General features: G+C 41.0%; 2 protein-coding genes across 6 annotated transcripts; both read left to right on the top strand.

Annotated features, from left to right (window-relative positions):
* The first annotated feature begins 2,116 nt into the window (after positions 1 to 2,116).
* On the top strand, positions 2,117 to 9,858 carry LOC116255783 (G-type lectin S-receptor-like serine/threonine-protein kinase At4g03230). 3 transcript variants are annotated; one of them, XM_031631800.2, is made up of 7 exons: positions 2,117 to 3,181; positions 4,446 to 4,559; positions 5,384 to 5,550; positions 6,268 to 6,478; positions 6,801 to 7,038; positions 8,394 to 8,548; positions 8,734 to 9,144. In XM_031631800.2, exons 1-7 carry the CDS (start codon positions 2,470 to 2,472, stop codon positions 8,811 to 8,813), a joined length of 1,677 nt encoding a protein of 558 aa, XP_031487660.1. In that variant the 5' UTR covers positions 2,117 to 2,469; the 3' UTR covers positions 8,814 to 9,144. The 3 variants fall into 3 exon arrangements, with proteins under 3 accessions (XP_031487660.1, XP_031487668.1, XP_031487652.1); XM_031631808.2 differs by having other exon boundaries at positions 2,123 to 3,181; positions 9,002 to 9,156; XM_031631792.2 differs by having other exon boundaries at positions 2,126 to 3,181; positions 8,394 to 8,544; positions 9,002 to 9,858.
* A 2,046-nt stretch (positions 9,859 to 11,904) lies between these two features.
* Positions 11,905 to 18,635, top strand: LOC116255772 (G-type lectin S-receptor-like serine/threonine-protein kinase At4g03230). 3 transcript variants are annotated; one of them, XM_031631772.2, is made up of 7 exons: positions 11,905 to 12,944; positions 14,140 to 14,253; positions 14,685 to 14,851; positions 15,393 to 15,603; positions 15,924 to 16,161; positions 17,315 to 17,469; positions 17,852 to 18,022. In XM_031631772.2, exons 1-7 carry the CDS (start codon positions 12,188 to 12,190, stop codon positions 17,869 to 17,871), a joined length of 1,662 nt encoding a protein of 553 aa, XP_031487632.1. In that variant the 5' UTR covers positions 11,905 to 12,187; the 3' UTR covers positions 17,872 to 18,022. The 3 variants fall into 3 exon arrangements, with proteins under 3 accessions (XP_031487632.1, XP_031487623.1, XP_031487640.1); XM_031631763.2 differs by having other exon boundaries at positions 12,003 to 12,944; positions 17,315 to 17,465; positions 17,852 to 18,635; XM_031631780.2 differs by having other exon boundaries at positions 12,383 to 12,944; positions 14,135 to 14,253; positions 17,315 to 17,465; positions 17,852 to 18,635.
* Positions 18,636 to 19,083: the final 448 nt, after the last annotated feature.

The raw sequence follows: 19,083 nt of genomic DNA, 5'->3' as shown, positions 1-19,083 counted from the left end.
TTGAGAAGTCCACTATTTATCACCCTTTATGTCATTTCAGTAGTGGATTAATCAGATTTCTGCCAGTTTTTAAAAACTATTGATTTGGATTCATACAGAATCTAAATAATGGATGACAAATCGGAACCACATTTTTATATTATTTAAAAACCGGCTTTCAAAACGGATGTTGGCTATAAGTTCAAAATTAAATCAAAAGCGATGCAGTATTATTTAAATTTTGATTTGTATCTGATGTAATATTCAAGTGCTTTTATAATATTATTCATATCAAACCAGGGGCACAATATTATTCATGCCAAACCAGGGGCCGAGGTTGGTGCGGCATATGTGTTCAAAGTGTTTACTTGGACTTCAAATTTTTTTTTATTCTTATATTGATATTTTTGAACATTTTTTTTTATTTACAGCATGTGTTCGAAAGTTAAGTGTCTTTTCAATTATTGTTTCCACAATTGGAAGTTCCTTTCTTTTTTTAGTGACAAGTAGCACAGATGCCATGTACAAATCTGCACAAGATCGCCGGCCAATCTTGTTAGATGCAGCTCACCGAGGCATGTACAAATCTGCACGTATGTGCGCCATCCCACGTATCTCACGAGTGGTCTAACGCTTGTGAATACAAACTTAAATGCTATGTTTATAAAGTCCCCAGTTCTTTCTCGATCAAACACTATAAAACATAAATAAGCATTTGATCTATGACATAGAAAAAACACAATTTAAGAATGATTCCTGGCAAAAAGGATAATCTGAAGTTAAAATTGAACAAATTTCCTGCTTATTCAGAGTATGCAAAACTCATTTTCTTTGGAAACATAGTAGATGCCACTCTGAGCAAGCAGTTGGATTGGGAGAAACGCTTTGAGATAGAAATTGTGATCTAGATATAAATAGAGAGAGATCTTAAAGCCAGCAACGTTCTTCTGGATGGTTTGATTATCACAGTATATCTAGAAGTTCAGGTTAAGCAAACGTTGCAACACATTCTTTCAGTTGTGGCCGGTTAAGAGATGAGGCTCTTTTGGATATATGGAATTTAAGACATTTTATTATTGATGTGTTACTTTAATTACAATTCAAAGATGTAAAATACTCTATTTAAGAGCACAGAACAACTCTCAACTGCTAGTGAGACAAGCCAACGTCGGAAGTTTTCATGGAAACGTATGGCACATTTTAAATCGATGCAAATGCTGTTGTGGTTTCAATTTCTCTGAAGGATGTATGGTTGTTTGTTGCACAAAATTTCAGCTTCTCCACCAAATCTGATGTCTTCATATTAGGAGTCATAGGCTTAGGGATCTTGAGCGGGAAGAGGATGACAAGTATGCTCTATGTCTCGGCATCGGGCTGGCCCGGCACGAGTCAGGCTCGGGCTGGCCTAACACTCGAAACCTGGGCCTGGGGTTCAGCCCGAGATCCCGGTTCAATTAAATTAAAAATATATATGTTTTTAATATAACATAATATATAAATATAATTAATCTAATGAAATATTATAATTATATATAAAAAATAATCAAATATATATTAGAAAAACATTATCGGGCCCACCTAGGATGGTCCGATAATTTATGTATGGCCTAGTGCCAGGCTTTGCTCCCTCAACCTCCTTGGATATGTTAGTATCCCCTGTTATTCGAATAATACTGAACTTTTTTCCGTATGAAATGATTTGAAATATTATATAGCAAGACCAGCCGAAAAGCACAAATATCAAACAGTTGACATTCATGAATTTAGATTAAAATATTACCGGTGTGAAAAAAATAAAAGCCAAAATTTCAAAATGTTTGTAGAGTTTGTGCTTCCTATCTTCAACGGTGGGTGGGTGAGAAACTAGGGTGGTGCTTTTGTAGCCGCCACTCCGTCCCCACTAGAGCCACCTCTCAACCAAGAGTGGCCAACGCAAGTCGACGATAACAATCGACCTGTGGACCAGCTGCCGCAGATCAGACCATGAGTAGGTTTGGCGTCGGAGCTTCACATGGTGATGGTGGCCCTTTCGTCTCCAAGGTAGACGTATTTTTGTCGCAGTCTGTTTGGCGGGTAGCATGGCTGGAATATGGAATCACTCTCCAAAGTGATAGGATGGGCTTTTATTGCGCAAGCTCCAAAGTTGAGTATAGAATTTGGTGACATCGTGATTCTAGCGAATGATGATTGATTGATTGAAAAAATGAAGAGCCCGTTCATGAAGTAATATCATCAGCGTCCAATGCAATTGCTTCATGTTGTGTGATCTGAGCCCGAGTCGAACTATATTTTGTAAAAATTTTATTCAGATCAAATTAAAGTTGTTAAAAGTCATTAGCAGTTGCGTTCACGCCTCTCATCCAAACGCCGTCACTGCGGCCGTCTCCCGAGGCGGCTCGACCCAACGTGGGCCTGAATCAGGCTTGAAACGCCTGCTCGAGGATCCCATGATTAGAAGAGATACAAGAGAAGAAAGGAAGAAGGAAAGAGATGGTGAAGCTGCCGGGTCTGCGACCACAGCTAGTGCCGCTCGTCTACTTGTTTGTGATCGTGGTCGAGGGGGTCGGATTCAACATATCTGCGGTCACGGTCCAGGGGTTGGGATTCAAGTGCGCCACCGCCGGCACCTGCAAGGGTCTGGTGGGTTACAGGCCCCTGAACGCGACCACCCTCAAGGAGATCTCGTCCCTGTTTGGATTAGATCCGTACACTGGCCTCCTTTCGACCACGCCTCCAAGCCAAACGGTCTCCGCCCAACACACGATCAAGGTGCCCATCACCTGCCAATGCCAGGACGGCATCGGCCACTCGGACAACAAGTACACCGTCAAGCCAGGCGATACTCTCGACTATATTGCTACCAGCGTCTTCGCGAGGCTCGTCGATCCCAAGTCCATCGCGGCCGTCAGCGGCAGCAACGATCTCTCCAAGACGAGCCCCGGCCAGGTGCTGTCGATTCCGCTGCCCTGCAGCTGCGACCGCGTCGATGGCTCTCAGGTGACGCATTATGCTCTCGTCGTGAAGAAGAACGACACTCTGAGGAGCATCGCCGATGAGTATCACGTCACTATGGCCCAATTAGAGAACCTCAACAACGTGAGCAGCAACGCCCCTATCGTCGCCGGACAGGTCCTCGATGTCCCTCTTCCTCTTCCTTCACAAGATGCCAACTCGACAATTACCAACGGGACCTCCCCTACTGGTAAGGCACTCTCTATCTCTTCTTTCTTTATAGCTTGATGCGGCTTCATGTTCTGCACCGCCTTAGTTCCAACAGTCGTCGGGCTGAGGTTGTTATGGAAAATGGGTACAGATAGGAAGCCTTTTCCCTCCTCCTTCGCCCCCTCGGAATGATGGGTACCTTCCCTATGTGCTGTACCCCCTTCTTTGTGATTGAGATCAACCCTTGAGAGCTAGAAGAGGTGAAAAAAAGGGGCCAAGAACTTGGTTTAAGATCAATCTTAATCTGTTACTGGTGTATCCTGTTTCTCTGTGGATTTGTCGGTCCATGGAACTGAATCTTTAATCTACTAGTTAGGTTTTCCTTCGTGATGTTCATTCTGAGTGGCCATCCAAAAGGTTCATTTTCCTGAGCGAGACAAGGGTTTCTGTAATCCTTGAAGCGGGATGAAAAATGGGTCTCCGGCGAACTAAATCTGTGACAGATCGTGGTTTTTTTCCGGCTACTTAATTTTCTCCTATGTTTATGGTGAAATTATGCTCAATTAAGACTGGCTTAGGCTCTGAGACATGGTTGAGGTTCTAGGATCAAGTCAAGTAGATGTTTAGAGATTATTATAATAATATTTATTTTATTAGTATTATTATTTATGAATTTAGGCAGCTATTTGAAAAATCTTAAATACTAGTCGGTCATTCTGTATTACATACTCGAGAAGAGGCCGGGAACTTCCACTCTGTTCCACGGAGTCGTAAGTCTCTTATGAGTTGGAAACACAACTGCACTATTCATCTGCAAGGTTGGTTGGCCCAAATGACCTTCTGGTGAGGTCAAGAGTTGAAGCCCACTTCTTTAGCATGATCCGGTGGAAGTCTGCCCGACTCCTGCAGCGTTCTGCTCACAACTGACAAATGACAGTTTTTGGGACCGTCTCATCTGAAAATCAAGTGGGCATCTCTCGATCTTCTAATTATTATCATTATGCTCACTAATTAGTGTAGAGAAAGGGCTATTGTCTAATGTTATGTTTATTTTAACAAATGAATTGCTCGTCTTTCGCTTTGAATGGAACAAAATATGTAACTCATGCCTTTGTTTCTTATGAAGCTATAAGTAACAAGCCACAGTGATCTTACTACCTGGGATCAATGATCGACATTTCCTATTTCTATATGCTCGTCGAAATTTCATGTTACTCAGTCAGGCCTTTGCTGTGTAAGACAAGACGTGCTCCAAGTAATATGAAAGACGGAAGTCATCAAAACGTATTACCTTCTTAATGCAGGTGCAGGGAAGAAAAACTCACAGCTCATAATCATCTTATCATGTACCTTAGTCGTGGTTCTGTGTGCGGCTGTTGGGACTTACTGTTTCTGGAGGTGGAAAAGGAAAACATCAGGTCAGCATTTTTTTTCATTTCTTCTGATAAAAGTGGTGCTTCCATCTAAAGCTATAATGAACTTCTAGAAAAGTCAAAAGTTAGTGGATTGGGCAAAATGTCGGACCTACTTTATCTAGTGTGTGGCTTGAATGGTCCGGTTCCCCCCATTGACGACAGGTGCAAGGAGGCCTAGATAAGAATGATCTTCATTATGTTAGGAATTGTCAGAACAAAGAACAAAAGAATCAAATTGGATGTTTACATTCCAACAAGCAATAACCTAGGAATTCCATCTAAATGGAGCCTTCATGCCATATATTCAACATGATTTTAACGTAAGTAGAGGGACAGGAAACCCTTACAAAGGAATACTCGACTAAAAGTGGAATTGCCCATTACCTCTTTCTTATTTCATCTATTTAATGTTGAGACCTACTTAACCAATTTTAAGGAGACTAGGCCACTCTGTTACATGCAAGTTATGCAAAACTTTTATGTTCATTTCCCTGACCTTTCTAAAGACTAGCTGGCCTTTTTCCTCCTGTTCTTTTGTATTCTGTTCATTCTTCGTTCAATGTCTATGGCATGGTGTGAGAGATAGTGTTGTACCTTCGTCTAGTCCTAAATATGTAGGACCACATGCATATGCTCTATATTTGAATTTTATTTTTAAAATATTTTCACTTTTTTCAGAAAGTGCGGGACCTTGGGGCTGCCCCTGGGGTTTGAATTTTCATATCTTTAAAATACCATGGTATCCTATTTTGTGCTTTCAAATAATGATGTTGTATGTTTGTGTTTTGTGTTTTAATTCATGTTTTTGATTTGTGAAACGGATGCAGCTGCTCAAGAAAGATATCACTCTGATGCAATTTATCTTGGAAAAGGAGCAAATGAAAGTGACGACCCTGAGTTACCACTGTTTAAATTAGGAGTTATCATGGAAATAACCAACAGCTTTTCTGAATCAAATAAGCTTGGACAAGGGGGCTTTGGTCCTGTTTATAAAGTAAGGAATCATCTCTCCCTTCGTATATATGTGTGTGTGTGTTGTGTAGATGTGAATATACAAGATTATGCATATATTCTCCTGATTCAGACCTGATCGGAGCCTATCATGTGTATTCCGTACCTTGTTCTGTAGGTAGATACCATCAGTTCAGAAGCATGGTTATTGAGTGTGCTAGAATTGGTTCAGTTCGATTTTAAAACAGCACAACCATATTTGAAGCTGCATTGCGACGTGCTCCAAATTGTTTTGGAAACCGTTTTCACTTGATTAACTAGTTCTATGCTGCCATCCTATCACTTGGTTTTGCTTAGACATTATCTGGATTCTTTTATTATTCTGGATGTTGTATAACTTGATTCATTCATTCCATGCCAGTAAGCTATCACTTGGAAACTTGGTTTGACTATGTCATTCTGTAGGTTTTTTTGTCAAAAATCATCCCTTAGACAAAACTACTAAAAGAAGCTTGGACATGCTTGGGAATCATTCCCAGATTTGTTTCTTAAGCATGCCAACGTGAAATGCTTGATGGCATTCATCAGGGACTAATAAGTTGTCATAACACAGAGTCTTGGTTGTGCCAAGGGTGCTAGTGCTACGCCAACATAACTCAGCCAAGTTAGTTATTACCAGTTTATCCAGTCTGTGATTGCTTGTTTGGTTCATGCATGAACAGAAATGGTTAACTAATATGGAAGTTTATATGTTCTGAAGGGTACGCTAGCAGGGGAGCAGGATGTGGCAGTGAAGAGGCTATCTCAGGGCTCAAAACAAGGCTATGAGGAATTCATGAATGAAGTCAAGCTTATAGCAAAGCTTCAGCATAAAAATCTGGTTCAGCTTTTAGGTTGCTGCGTTGAAAGAGAAGAGAGGATATTGATCTATGAGTACATGCCCAACAAAAGCTTGGACAAATTTCTTTTTGGTTTGTCTATGACTCTATTATTTATCCTTTCTAGCTTTCTGATGGCAACTAGTTGTAAGTTTTGCAAATGTAGTTGAGGTGGCTTACAGCATGAAACAAAGAACTATTGTTTGAATTATATGGCCTGTGGATCCTAAATAAATAATAAAACATATCTGCTGTCGAGCGAGAGAGAGAGAGTCCACCAGTTTATGCATGGTACTAAACTGTTGACTTCCTTAATTTGACAGTCTTGTAGTCCTACACCTCTAGCCAGTAGAGTTTTATCATTTGCAGAACTGTATTGTTCCTATTTTACTTTTCAATTAAAAATTGATTGCAGATCCAACTCTGAGCAAGCAGTTGGTTTGGGAGAAACGCTTTGAGATCATGGTAGGGATTGCTCGGGGACTTCAATATCTCCACCAAGAGTCATGCCTCAAAGTGATACACAGGGACCTCAAAACCAGCAACATTCTGCTTGATGGTTCTTTGAACCCAAAAATTTCAGACTTTGGCCTAGCCAGAGCACTTGCTGGTGATCACACTCAAGTGAATACCCACAGAGTGGTCGGAACCTAGTAAGAACTCTCTCTCTCTCTCTCTCTCTCTCTCTCTCTCCCTCTCTTTTGTTGTCATGTCAATGTTTATATGTATGTCTGTTAAGGGTTGGACCCGGTGGGTTATGGGTCCAAATAAATAAGGAGTCGCATGTTAGTAGTTGGATCGGGTGGATATTAGGAGTCGATGATCCGCCCCAAGCTAAGTAGTACTTAAAGTGTTTTAGTCGTTAACCCTAATTACGAATGAATTAGTGGATTTTCAGTGGAGGCTGGGCTTTCACAGGAGAAGAGTGCGTGAGTTGATTTCTTTGTTAGCCGCAGGCTAACAATGTGTGTGTGCGCATATGGGTATGGATCTGTTTGTATGCACAAAAAATAGTGGCTGAAATTTAGCTTCTGTATTTAACTCTACAAATGGGTAGTTGCATATAACTATTAATAAATTAGAACAGGCAATTATCATTTATTTAAATTTAATTTTCAAGGGGGAATCATCCCTCGGTCAAAATGTCCTGCATACAGGCGCCAAAAGCTACATGCTCTCTGAGGCCTGTTTCTGTCTCTATAATGTACAATTTCTCACGTTACCCCTCCCATGTCCATTCAAAAGGTCTCTTTTGCTTCAGCATTGTAGGACATCCACCCCATGCACAAAATTGAAATGGTCATTTTGCTTGAATTTCTTAAGCCATTTTATCTGATGAAGTGTTGCAGAGCATTTCTGACCATTCTGAGCAGGTGTATATTAAACTTTGATGTTAGATAACTAGATAGTTTTTTGATCGCTTTGGAAACACATTTAGTTGTTGAAGGCATCTCTTGCAACAGATGTTTTTAGGATTATCAACTTTGAGTTCATGTTAAATTTATTAGGTTGTATCAATTATAAGTTCATGTTAAAACATATGTCTTTTTGTCCGTCCAAGTTACACAGACTCTCAAAGAGGCTGCCGCACCTGAGTCAGCATGTCTTAGGTGTGTCCTGAATGCAGCTTGATTGCAGCAACTGACAAAATTCGCTTTCCTTTTCATAGAACTATTGATGGAATAATAACTTTTTAATTGTTAGTTTTTCTCTGTGGTCTGTACATAGATATGTATATATACGTCTACGCATTACACTTGCATCTGCACTTGTGTGACACGTCCAAGTAAGTCCAAGACGTTTCAGGAACATCAAGCTTTAGCCATCTCATCATGATGAAGTGATTTAGTCACAACTTGCAAGCATTAATAAATCAAATAGCAAAACTTGCATAAAAATGTATGAGAACTAAATGTGGTGTCAAAGAAAACAATAAGTGCTACGATAGTGTAAAAGCTGCTAAAAGTTTGCTTATTTGAAGAATGCATGTCTATAATTTAAAATGCAGTGGGTACATGCCTCCAGAATATGCCATGGAAGGTCGCTACTCCACCAAATCTGATGTCTTCAGCTTTGGGGTCATAGTTCTGGAGATAGTGAGTGGGCAGAAGATGACTACCTTCCACAATGTGGAGTACTCCCTCAATCTTCTCGGACATGTTGGTAACCTTGCTTCCCTTCCCCATGACCGTAGCTGCTGTCATTAAATAATGACTAAATTATTCTACTTCTTATACCTCCTCTCAGATCTCATTATGGTTATTTTTGTCAAGACGTGATCTAAATTTGTATTTAGTGGATTTTGTCATATGAATTGTCAAAATTTTGTCTTTTTCTTTTGAAAGCAGATGATTCGAATACAGACTTGGTAGAAGTCTCAGTAGAGCATGAAGGAATGAGAATAGGAATGATAGAATTGGGTCTGTGAGCCATCAGTGTACACCATCATTCCACGATGTTATTGTTGGTAGGTTTAGAGTCCAGGAAAGATGGTGCTGTCTGGCGGTTTCACAAAAATGCTTGACAATGCACACGATGTGCATCTCGTTTAATTGATGTTTTAGGAGTAATTTACGGCTGATGGCCTTGAGCTGCTGGTGAATTGGTGCTGTGCAGGCATGGAAACTGTGGAATGAGGAAAGGGTGGTGGAATTGCTTGACCCAACACTAGACAATTCGTGCCACATAGATCAGGTGATGAAGTGCATCAACGTGGGTCTTCTCTGTGTTCAAGCAGATGCAGCGGACCGCCCCACTGTGCCTTCCATTGTTCTTATGCTGAGCAATGATTCGGCTGTCCTGCCTGAACCGAAACAGCCAGCCTATTCTTACCGAGGCAAACTTTTAGAAGCGAGTTCATCTTCTATAGAAAGCGACCCTAAATCATACACAGGCAGTGGACTCACAGTTACAGTGTTGGAAGCCCGATAAACTTGTGAACAGAACTCTCCTATTCATTTCTCGCTCTTTAGAACGAGCTAGACCAATAAAACTGTGACCACTTGAGCAAATACAGAAGATAGGTGCTTGATGTAATTTGGGTTGAAATGACTTTGTTTCACCTTTTAGCTTGCATAGAGCCAGACTGTAGAAGCATTTATGCACAGAAAAAAGGGCTCCACCCAGGCGGTCCGTTACGCTGGAAAGCAGGAAAAGATGAGGCAAATAGATGGACGAGCGCGCACTTAGAACCTCCACCTTCGATGCTGTGGACTTGGAGGGCGTTTGCCGTAATTCTTCGTTAACTGTTTATAGTACAGCTTTCGCCTTTGTTCCAATTTTCATGGCGGTGGGACTAATTTTTTTGTTGCCTTAGTGGCTGATTTAGGTCTATGCATGTAATGTATTTGTTTCTACAACCTGGAGAATCCCCCCACTGTTGTCCTTTTTATTTGGTGGGAAGGTTTGAACCTTTAAACTTCTAATGAGAATGCGACCTTAAGAAAGTTGAAATAAATTTTGTTTATTGCCAACTTGAGCACATGAACGCGCATGTATGTGTGAAAGAGGGTCAACAAAATGGAAAGTATATTAAGGAAACGGTGACCAAATATCACCAAGTTATAAAATGAGTGAGAGAGAGAGAGAGAGAGAGAGTGAGAGAGAGTTTTGGAGCTTAAATCTTATTTGCTCTTCCCTGCCCAAGAGTTTCAATGGATTTGTTTTGGCCTGATCTTCGAATTCCGAACCGTACTTAAACCATCTTGCTGTAAACATGCAATTTCATAGACGAGCAGCTCGACTTCAGCAGAAATTTGACATTGTATGTACTGCCTTTAGAATATTCAATCATTCAAAAATTTTTGGCAGCAGTGAGCTGCTCATTACACATACGACACTTCACTCATCTGGATTGGTAAGTATTCAATCATATGGAACACATGGATACTGTTCAAAGTTTTGGAAAAGAAAGATACGAAAAATCTGACCATCTATGACTGTTTTCCACCTTAATATCTTCCGTCAGATCCTTTTTTGGCACCTGCAAGAGCCGAACCACGGCTGCTTTTGTGACAGCCGCTATTGCCTTCCGCTACACCATCCCATTTCAAGACAGACACATCAACCCATTTTTGAAAAGTGTTAAGAAACCATTTTCCTTTCTTCAATAGTCGAAAAGAAAATTTTAGTCTCTTTTCCCCATAAATTTAAAAAAGAAAAATGAAGCAACTTGATTAGGCAAACATAGCAGCATTTGACGTGCTGCTGTTGCCCAAGGAAGTGTTTAAGAAAACGAATACTGTGTGTTCTTTAAATACGTGCTTCAAGAGCATGTTTTTACTTTGAAAAGCATAGCATGATTATGTCAGTTTTTCATTATTTTTTTAAAAATTTATATGTTTTCACATTTTGCGTCTACTTACGCAGCTATATTGGAAAAAAAAAAATTAGAACACCATAAGATGTGCTTGGGAGTCTGTCGTGCATTAATCATAACCTTCTCAATAAACAAGAGTAAATGGTTAATATATGAGCACGGTTCTTGTTGTTCAGCTGGGCCGAAGCCAAAATGGCTTGCTATTGGAAAGACTTTCTATTGGAAAGATTCGGTAAAATGCACAAAAAACCACAAGGACCACCTTCCAACTTCCAACTAAGAATGGGTGGACGTTGGTCGAGGTGGACCAACTGCTGCAAATCATGAAAGCTCGTCTTCAAGATAGACATATTTTATGTCGTAGTTTGTTTGGCAGATGGTAGGGGCGGTAGTGATAGGTGCGCCTTTTATTGTGCAAACTCCAAAAACAAGAATAGAGAATTTGGGGGCATTATGATTCAACCGAAGGATTCATATTCAAATTTGTGCTATTGCTCTCATGAATTGGGAGGGAAGTAACCCAAATTTAAAGTGGTTTTTTGGTAGAGCAACTTGCCGAATGCTTTTAGGCTGATCAACTTGACCACCGCTGATTGCTGCCGAACCCAATTTAGGGCAGAAACCAGGTTCGGCACCTTTCTTTCAGCACCTTCTCGGTTATGATCAGGAAAACTTACCACGCGTGACAAATTGCTCTCCCATGTAATCATGAACAGCACCCAAGTTGAAAAGCCACCACCCAACGTCGACGAGATGGTGAACCGCAGAAGGCGGCCACGAGGAAAATAAAGAGCCTGTTAATGGAGTAATATCATCAGCGTCAAACTGTTAAAGCACGATGCAACGTGCTCCATCTTGTGATCTGATCCTGAGTCAAATTAACAGGATAAATTTTCTAAGATTGACAAATTGGAATTCCTGATATAATTGATTTTATGCCACTTCGAGGCTGCCTCATTTGGTAAGTTGTAGGTTGTAAGCCTTTTTGTCCCGAAAATCTACAAGATGACAATTCAAGCAAAAGCCTGACAAATTGAAATTCCTGATATAATTGCAACCAGTTTGTGGTTCTCCAATAGTACTTTGGCATGTTGGCATGCATCGGAAATAGTGATCAGTGACTTCTAATGCAAGGTCTTCGCAGCAACTACAGATTTCTGATACTATTACCATGTTTTTTGTTATCTTTGTATTACCTCATACATGGGATCAATTTTCACCCTCTTGCAAGTGGTGATTGCACTTGATGTGAAACGAGGCTGCGTGCCTCCCATCTCATATGTTTAGCTTGTTTGGATGCGCGAATAGTCTTTCAAGTAAATTGTTCTTGGACGACTTGACTTGGTAAAAAGCCGGAGAAAAAACGCCCCTCGATTGGTGTTTCTAGCAGTTGCGTGCCAAGCGCCGTCACTGCGGCCGTCTCTCCTGGCGGCTCGACATATCATGGGTCTGAATCAGACTTGAAACGCCTGCTCTAGGATGCCATGATTAGAAGAGATACAAGAAAAGAGATGGTGAAGCTGCCGGTTCTGCGATCAGAGGTAGTGTTGCTCGTCTTCTTGTTTGTGATCGTGGTCGAGTGGTTGGGATTCAGCATGTCTGCGGTCACGGTCCAGGGGTTGGGATTCCGGTGCGCCACCGCCGGAACCTGCACGGCTCTGGTGGGTTACAGACCTCTGAATGCGACCACACTCCAGGAGATCTCGTCCCGGTTTCAAATAGATTCGTTCACTGACCTCCTTCCGCGTAACTCCCTCGCTTCGACCACGCCCCAAACCCACGCGGTCTCCGCCCAACAGACGATCAAGGTCCCCATCACCTGCCGATGTCAGGACGGCATCGGCACCTCCGACAAGAGCCCCGTGTACATCGTCAAGCCAGGCGATACTCTCGACTATATTGCTACCAGCGTCTTCTCGAGGCTCGTCGATGCCAAGTCCCTCGCGGCCGTCAGCGGCAGCAGCGATCCCTCCAAGACGAATACGGGCCAGGTGTTGCGGATTCCGTTGCCCTGCAGCTGCGACCGCGTCGATGGCTCTCCGGTGACGCATTATGCACTCGTCGTGGAGAAGAACGACACTCTGAGGAGAATCGCCGCCGAGTACAACGTCACTATGACCCAATTGGAGAAGCTCAACAACGTAAGCAACACCGCCTCTGTCCTCGCCGGACAGGTCCTCGATGTTCCCCTTCCTTCACAAGATACCAACTCGACAATTACCAACGGGACCTCCTCGACTGGTAAGGGACTCTCTCTCTTCTTTCTTTGCCGTTCGATGCTGCTCCACGTTCTGCATCGCTTTAGTTCCAAAGATCTGAGGTTTCTCGGGAAACGGGTATAGATAGGTAACCTTTTTCTCCTCCTCCTCCGAATGATGAGTACCTTCCCGATGTGCTGCGCCCCCTTATTTGCGATTGAGACCAAACCTTGAGAACCAAAAAATAGACAAAGAATTCGGATCAGGATCAAGCTTAATTTGTAACTGGTGTATCCTGTTTCTCTGTGGATTTTTCTTTCCCTGCAACTAAATCTGCTTCGTTAGGCTCTCCGTGGGGTGATGTTTGTTCTATGTAGCCATCTGGATGGGTTCATTTTCTTGACCGAGACAGGGGATTCCGGTAAGCATGCATGTGGGATGAAGAATAGGTATCCGGCGAACTAAAGCCATGACGTATGGTGGTTTCCTCCAATTTTTATGGTAAAATTGTGCTCAATAGAGACTAGCTTAGGCTCTGAGACATGGTTGAAGTTCTAGGATCAAGTCAAGCGTATTTTTGAAGATGGAGATGATGATGACTATTATTAAATTTAAGCAGCTGTCTGAAAAATCTTCAAATATTAGTCGGTAATTATGTATTACTTACCCGAGAGGAGGCCGGGAACTTCCAGTATTTCCCATAGATCGGCGTGACAGTTTCTTTGGAGTTAGAAACAAATCTGTTCTATCCATCTGCATGGTTGGTTGACCCAAGTGACCTTCTGGTTGAACTGAGGTCAAGAGTTCAACAGCGATGTCCACTTCTTTCGCAGATCTGGTCGAAGTCTGCCTGACTCCTGCTTACAACTGGAAAGTCAAAGTTTTCTGGAACGGTCCCATGATTCCATCTGAGAATCAAGTGGGAATCCCCCATCTTCTAATTATTGTCATTATGCGGATTAATTGTCCTGTTAGTGTAATAAAATGGCTGTTGTCTAATCTCTAATGTTAGCTCGTCTTTGGCTTTGAATGGTACAAAATATTTTTGACCCTTGCCTTTGTTTCCCCTGAAACTTTAAGTAACAAGCCCCAATGAGCTTACTTCCTGGGATCAATAATTGAGATTTCCCATCTCTATATTCTCATAGAAGATTCATGTTATTCGTTCGGTCTCTTTTTTGTATACAAGTAATATGTAAGCAAGGTAGTTATCAAAACGTATTACCTTCTTAGTGCAGGTGCAGGGAAGAAAGCCTCACAGCTCATAATCATCTTACCGAGTACCTTAGTTGCGGTTCTGTGTGCGGTTGTAGGGACTTACTGTTTCTGGAGGTGGAGAAGGAAACAATCAGGTCAGGATTTATTTCTCATTTCTTCTGATAAAAATGGCGCTTAAGCTTTGAATGCCATGCCCATCTAAAAGGCTAAAACCATAATGGACTTATAGAAAGGTCAAAAGTAAGTAGATTCGGCAAAAATTTGGACCCACTTTATCTAGTGTGTGGCTTGAAGAATCCTGTTCCTTCCACATGATGGAAGCAAACTGGCTTAGATAAGGAAAGATGTTCATTATGTTAGGATCACATGCATGTGCTCTATATTTGAATTTTATTTTTAAAATATTTTCACTTTTTTCAGAAAGTGTGGGACCTAGGGGATGGCCCGCTGGGGTTTGAATTTTCAGATTTTTAAAATATCATGATATCCTATGTATGTGCTTTAAAATAATGATGTCCTATGTTTGTGCTTTAATACATGTTTTCGATGTGTGAAATGGATGCAGCTGCTCAAGAAAGATATCACTCTGAGACGATTTATCTTGGAAAAGGAGCAAATGAAAGTGATGATCCTGAGTTGCCACTGTTTAAGCTAGGAGTTATCATGGAAATAACCAACAACTTTTCTGAATCAAACAAGCTTGGACAAGGGGGCTTTGGTCCTGTTTATAAAGTAAGGAATCACCTCTCCCTTCGTATATGTGTGTGTATGTGTCAATGTGAATATACCAGATCATGCATATATTGTCTGGATACAGACAAAATCTGATCCTATCATATGTTGTCAATACCTATCTCTTGGTTTTGCTTAGACATTATCTGGATCCTTTTATTATTCTGGATGTTGTATAACTTGATTGATTAATTCCATGCCAGCAAGCTGTCACTTGGAAACTTGGTTTGACCATGTCACTCTGTAGGTTTTTCTGTCAAAAATGAATCCTTAGACAAGTACTAAAAGAACTTGGTCATGCTTGGGAATCACTCCAAAATTTGTTTCTTAGACATGTCAGCATGGAATGCGTGGTGGCATTCATCAGGGACTAATAAGTTGTCATCACACCGACTCTTGATTATGCCAAAGGTGCTACTGCTATACCAACTTAAGTCAGCCAAGTTAGTTGTCACCCAAGGCATCCAGTCTCTGATTTTTTTGTTTGATTCATGCATGAACATAAATTCTTAACTGATATGGAAGTTTATATGTTCTGAAGGGTACACTACCAGGGGAGCAGGATGTGGCAGTGAAGAGGCTATCTCAGGGCTCAAAACAAGGCTATGAGGAATTTATGAATGAAGTCAAGTTAATAGCCAAGCTTCAGCATAAAAATCTGGTTCAGCTTTTAGGGTGCTGCGTTGAAAGAGAAGAGAGGATATTGATCTATGAATACATGCCCAACAAAAGCTTGGACAAATTTCTTTTTGGTTTGTCTATCACTCTACAATTTGTCCTTTCTATCTTTCTGATGGCAACTAGTTGTAAGTTTGGCAAATGTAGTTGTAGCAGCTTACAGCATGCAATGATACGAAGAAGTATTTTCTGAATTATATGGCACGTGGATCCTAAATAAATAATAATTAAACACATCTGCAGTTGAGAGAGAGAGAGTCCACCAGTTTGTGCATGGTACAAACTCTTTAACTTGACAGTTTCGTAGTCCTACACCCCTAGCCAGGAGAATTTTACCATCTTTTGCAGAATTGTATGTGTCCTGTTTAACTTTTCAATTAAAAATTGTTTGCAGATCCAACTCTGAGCACGCAGTTGGTTTGGGAGAAACGCTTTGAGATCATGGTTGGGATTGCTCGGGGACTTCAATATCTCCACCAAGAATCACGCCTCAAAGTGATACACAGGGACCTCAAAACCGGCAACATTCTGCTTGATGGTGCTTTGAACCCAAAAATTTCAGACTTTGGCCTAGCCAGAGCATTTTCTGGTGACCACACTCAAGTGAATACCCACAGAGTAGTGGGGACCTTGTAAGAGCTCTCCCTCTCCCTCTCATGCCAATATGTAATGTATGTGTTTGTGCGCATATGGGTATGGATTTGTCTGTATCCGCAAAAAACAATGGCCATAAAGGAATTTATCTTCTGTATTTAACTCTGCAAAAGGGTAGTTGCATGTAACTATTAATAAATTAGGACAGGCAATATTCATTTATTTAACTTTAATTTTCAAGGGAGAGTCATCACTGATTCAAAATGTCCTTAATACTGGCCAAAAGCGACATGCTGTCTGAGGTCTGTTGCTGTAGCCGTAATCTACAATTTCTCATGGTAACCCTCCCATATTCATTCAAAAAGTCTCTTTTGCTTTGGCATTGTAGTAACTTAGTAACGACATCCACCCCATGTACAAAAAATGATGATGTCATTTTGCGTGAATTGCTCAAGTCAATTTATCTGATGAGGTGTTGCAGAGCACTTCTGACCATTCTGAGCAGGTGTATATTAAATTCATGTCAGATAACTAAATAATTTTTTGATTGCTCTGGAAACACATCTATTCGTTAAAGGCATCCCTAGCAACAGATGTTTTCTAACAAGTAAACGACTTAGGATTATCAACTATGAGCCCGTGTTAAAATGATTAGGTTGTGTCAACTATAAGATCATGTTAAAGCATATGTCATTTTGTCTGTCCAAGTAACACAGACTCTTCAAAGAGGCTGCCACACCTGAGTCAACATGTCCAACTGACAAAATACTCTTCAAAGAGGCTGCCACACCTGAGTCAACATGTCCAACTGACAAAATTTGCTTTCTTTTTCATAGAATTAGTGATAGATTGATAACCTTTTAATCTTTAGTTTTATTGTCTATGACTGTGTACATATACGTATATATACATCTACACGTTGCACCTGCACTTGTGTGACACATCCAAGTAGGTCAGAGACGTTGTAACTGTTTCAGGAATATCAAGCTCTAGCCATCTTATCATGATGATCTGATTTAGTCGCAAACTGCAAGCATTAAGTGAAAAACTACTTTGACTACTAAAATCAAATAGCAGAACTTGCATAAAAGTGTATGCATAAGCTAAATGTTCATTTGTTGTGCTATGATAATGCAATACCTGTTAAAAGTTTTCTTATTTGAAGGATGCATGTCTATAATTCAAATGCAGTGGGTACATGCCTCCAGAATATGCCATGGAAGGTCGCTACTCCACCAAATCTGATGTCTTCAGCTTTGGGGTCATAGTTCTGGAGATAGTGAGTGGGCAGAAGATGACAACCTTCCATAATGTGGAGTACTCCCTTAATCTTCTTGGACATGTTGGTAACCTTGCTCCCCCTCCCGTTGGCCATATCTGCTGTTATTCTGGTTGTTTTTATCAAATTAGACCCCATAGTCGTGATCTAAATTTGCATGTAGTGGATTTCGTCATATGAATTGTCATAATTTTGTCCTTTTCTTCTGAAAGCGGATGATTCAAGTACAGACTTAGTAGAAAAAGTCACTTGGTAGAATTATTTATCAGTAGAGCATGAATGGATGAGAATAGGAATGATAGAATTGGGTCTGCGAGCCATCAGTTTTCACCATCATTCCAGGAAAGTTGGTGCTGTCTGTCCACACGATGTGCATCCTGTTTAATTGATGTTGTAGGAATAATTTATGGTTATGACCTTTGAGCTGCTGGTGAATTGATTCTGTGCAGGCATGGAAACTGTGGAATGAAGAAAGGGGGGTGGAATTGCTTGATCCAATACTAGACAATTTGTGCCACATAGATCAGTTGATGAAGTGCATCAACGTGGGTCTTCTCTGTGTTCAAACAGATGCAGCAGACCGCCCCACTATGTCCTCCATTGTTCTTATGCTGAGCAGTGATTTGGCAGTGTTGCCTAAACCGAAACAGCCAGCCTATTCTTACCGAGGCAAACTTTTGGAAGCGAGTTCATCTTCCATAGAAAGCGATCCTAAGACATACACAGGCAGTGAACTGACAGTAACAGTGTTGGAAGCTCGATAAACTTGTGAACACAACTCTCCTATACATTTCACCTCATTCTTTAGAACGGAGTAGACCAATAAAACTGCGACCAGCCACTTGAGCAAATACGGAAGATAGGTGCTTGATGTAACTTTGGTTGAAATTACTTTGTTCACCCTTCAGCTTGTATAGAGTCGGATTGTAGAAGCATTTATTCACAGGAAAAAGGGCTCGACCATGGAGGTTCGTTATGCTGGGAAGCAGGAAAAAATGAGGCAAATAGATGGAAGAGCGCGCACTGAGGACCTTCACCTTCGATGATCTGGACTTGAAAGGCATTTGCTGTAATTCTTCGTTAACTGTTTATAGTACAGCTTTCGCCTTTGTTCCAATTTTCATGGAGGTGGCACTAATTTTTTTGGTTTTCTTTAGTGGCTGATTTAGATGTACTGTATTTGTTTCTACAACCGGGAGAAATGGAGAATCCCCTCACTGTTGTCCTTTTTTATTTGGTGAGAAGGTTTGAAACTTTGAACTTCCCTACCTAAGAATTTCCATGGATTTGTTTTGGCCTGGTATTCGAAATTACGAACCGTATTTGACCATCTTCGCTGTAAACAAGCAATTTCATGGACGAGATTCAGCACAAATTTTGACTTTGTAATAGACTTTTGTACTACCTCTAGAGTATTAAACCATTCAAAATTTTTGGCAGTAGTGAGATGCTTATTACACATACGACGCTTCACTCATCTGGAATTTGTAAGTATTCAATCATCTGGAACATGTGGATACTGTATAAAATTTTCGCAAAGAAAGAGGAACAATCTGACCGTCTCTGACTGGTTTCGTTAGATCCTTTTTTGAACTAGAGACGAGACTACAGATACCCGCAAGAGTCGACCACGACTGCTCTTGTGACATCCGCTACTTGCTCCCACTACCCCAAACCGTTT

The sequence above is a fragment of the Nymphaea colorata genome, chromosome 1 (assembly GCF_008831285.2).
Source record: "Nymphaea colorata isolate Beijing-Zhang1983 chromosome 1, ASM883128v2, whole genome shotgun sequence".
In the NCBI taxonomy this organism is placed as follows: Eukaryota; Viridiplantae; Streptophyta; class Magnoliopsida; order Nymphaeales; family Nymphaeaceae; genus Nymphaea; species Nymphaea colorata.
The sequence above is the reverse complement of the archived record's forward strand: the minus strand, read 5'-3'. Positions and strand labels throughout refer to the sequence as shown.